Genomic DNA, 1,324 nt, shown 5'->3' with positions numbered 1-1,324 from the left:
AGTGAAGAGAACTAAACGCGATAAAGTAAAAAACCATTGGAAAGGTCGTGTTCTTGCTTTCAAAGTGACCGACAATGGCTGGCTAGCTAAGGTTCAACATGTGTACATGGCCAAGGATATGGTGTTAGACTGGGAAGAACATCCCACACTGCATTCTTACTGTAAGTACAAAAAAAAACTATTTGATACAGTGAATTTTTTTCATTATCCCATTGTTTTTCTCATTTTTTGATTCCATTCCAAATATATTTCCTTCAACAGCTGTGGAATGGCAGCCTGTGGAGAGTCTGAGTGGGACGTTCAAAGCAATGCATAAAGGGATTGCAGATGCTATGTATGCTGACAAGCCACCTTCCTTTTACAAAACAATGGATTTGTTTGTCTATTTTGCAGAATACAAAGTTCCATCACGAGAAGGTGCATATGAAGAACTACATCAGTTACTCGTTCCCACCATAAGTTCACTTGATTGGGAAGCTCCTGATGCATGTACTATATCAAGATTCAAATCCAAGATCAAAGAAGACATCCTTAAAGCTATGTCTCCGGGCGGGATATCAAGAAGGATTAAAGTTCAATGGTTCTTGCCTATACATGTCTTTGTGGCATGTTTCAAAACAATGGATTTGCAGAGGACAAAGACGATGTGGCTTAATAGAAGACTTTCTATGACTGAACTTGATAATGTTCTTGGAGACGGATGGAGCACCAAAGAAACTTTCCATATTGGTGACAATATTAGTTGTAGAGTAAGCCCAAATTCTATGTCTATCTCATATCAACTATGTCGTCAATTATTAGTTCTGGGCTACGACTATAGGAGATGGAGAAGCAAATTAGGTAGCTGGGTTCCTCTCGAATCTGAGGAAAATTTTCCAGAGTTTAAACTAAAGGTCACAGTACATCCACACACCGAGTATAGAAGCCTGATAGTAACAACAAATTGGAGACTAAATGATGTTAGAGAATCTCTTGAGTTTCTTGATGAAACATCTCCCGAGTATAGATTCAAAGTGGATGAAATTGTGGTGAGCACAAGGATGGAGAATTCAACCTCTTGCATCACATGCCTTCCCCCAAAAAGAGTTGTATTTGAGCCACTTGCAAGGACTTGAAAAAACAAGTTTAATATTGTAATCATTTTGCAAATAGATTTATCTTTTCTCTACTTATGTTGTTTTAAACTTACATGACATCATGATACACATTTAAGAATCGACAGTTGGTATTAATTATTTGAAGTAGAAAATTATGAATCACCAAAGGGTATATATATATGTTCACATGGACAAAATGAACAAAAGTGTACATAGCTTTTGTGGAC

At 37.1% G+C, this 1,324-nt stretch overlaps 1 protein-coding gene across 1 annotated transcript; it reads left to right on the top strand.

The window, feature by feature from the left end:
- The first annotated feature begins 332 nt into the window (after positions 1 to 332).
- On the top strand, positions 333 to 1,115 carry LOC147451447 (uncharacterized). The gene has a single exon (XM_086520623.1). It carries the CDS (start codon positions 333 to 335, stop codon positions 1,113 to 1,115), a length of 783 nt encoding a protein of 260 aa, XP_086376749.1.
- Positions 1,116 to 1,324: the final 209 nt, after the last annotated feature.

Source organism: Adiantum capillus-veneris, chromosome 9, assembly GCF_014529385.1.
Source record: "Adiantum capillus-veneris isolate H3 chromosome 9, ASM1452938v2, whole genome shotgun sequence".
Classification (NCBI taxonomy): domain Eukaryota; kingdom Viridiplantae; phylum Streptophyta; class Polypodiopsida; order Polypodiales; family Pteridaceae; genus Adiantum; species Adiantum capillus-veneris.
This window is presented reverse-complemented; position numbering and strand designations above follow the sequence as displayed.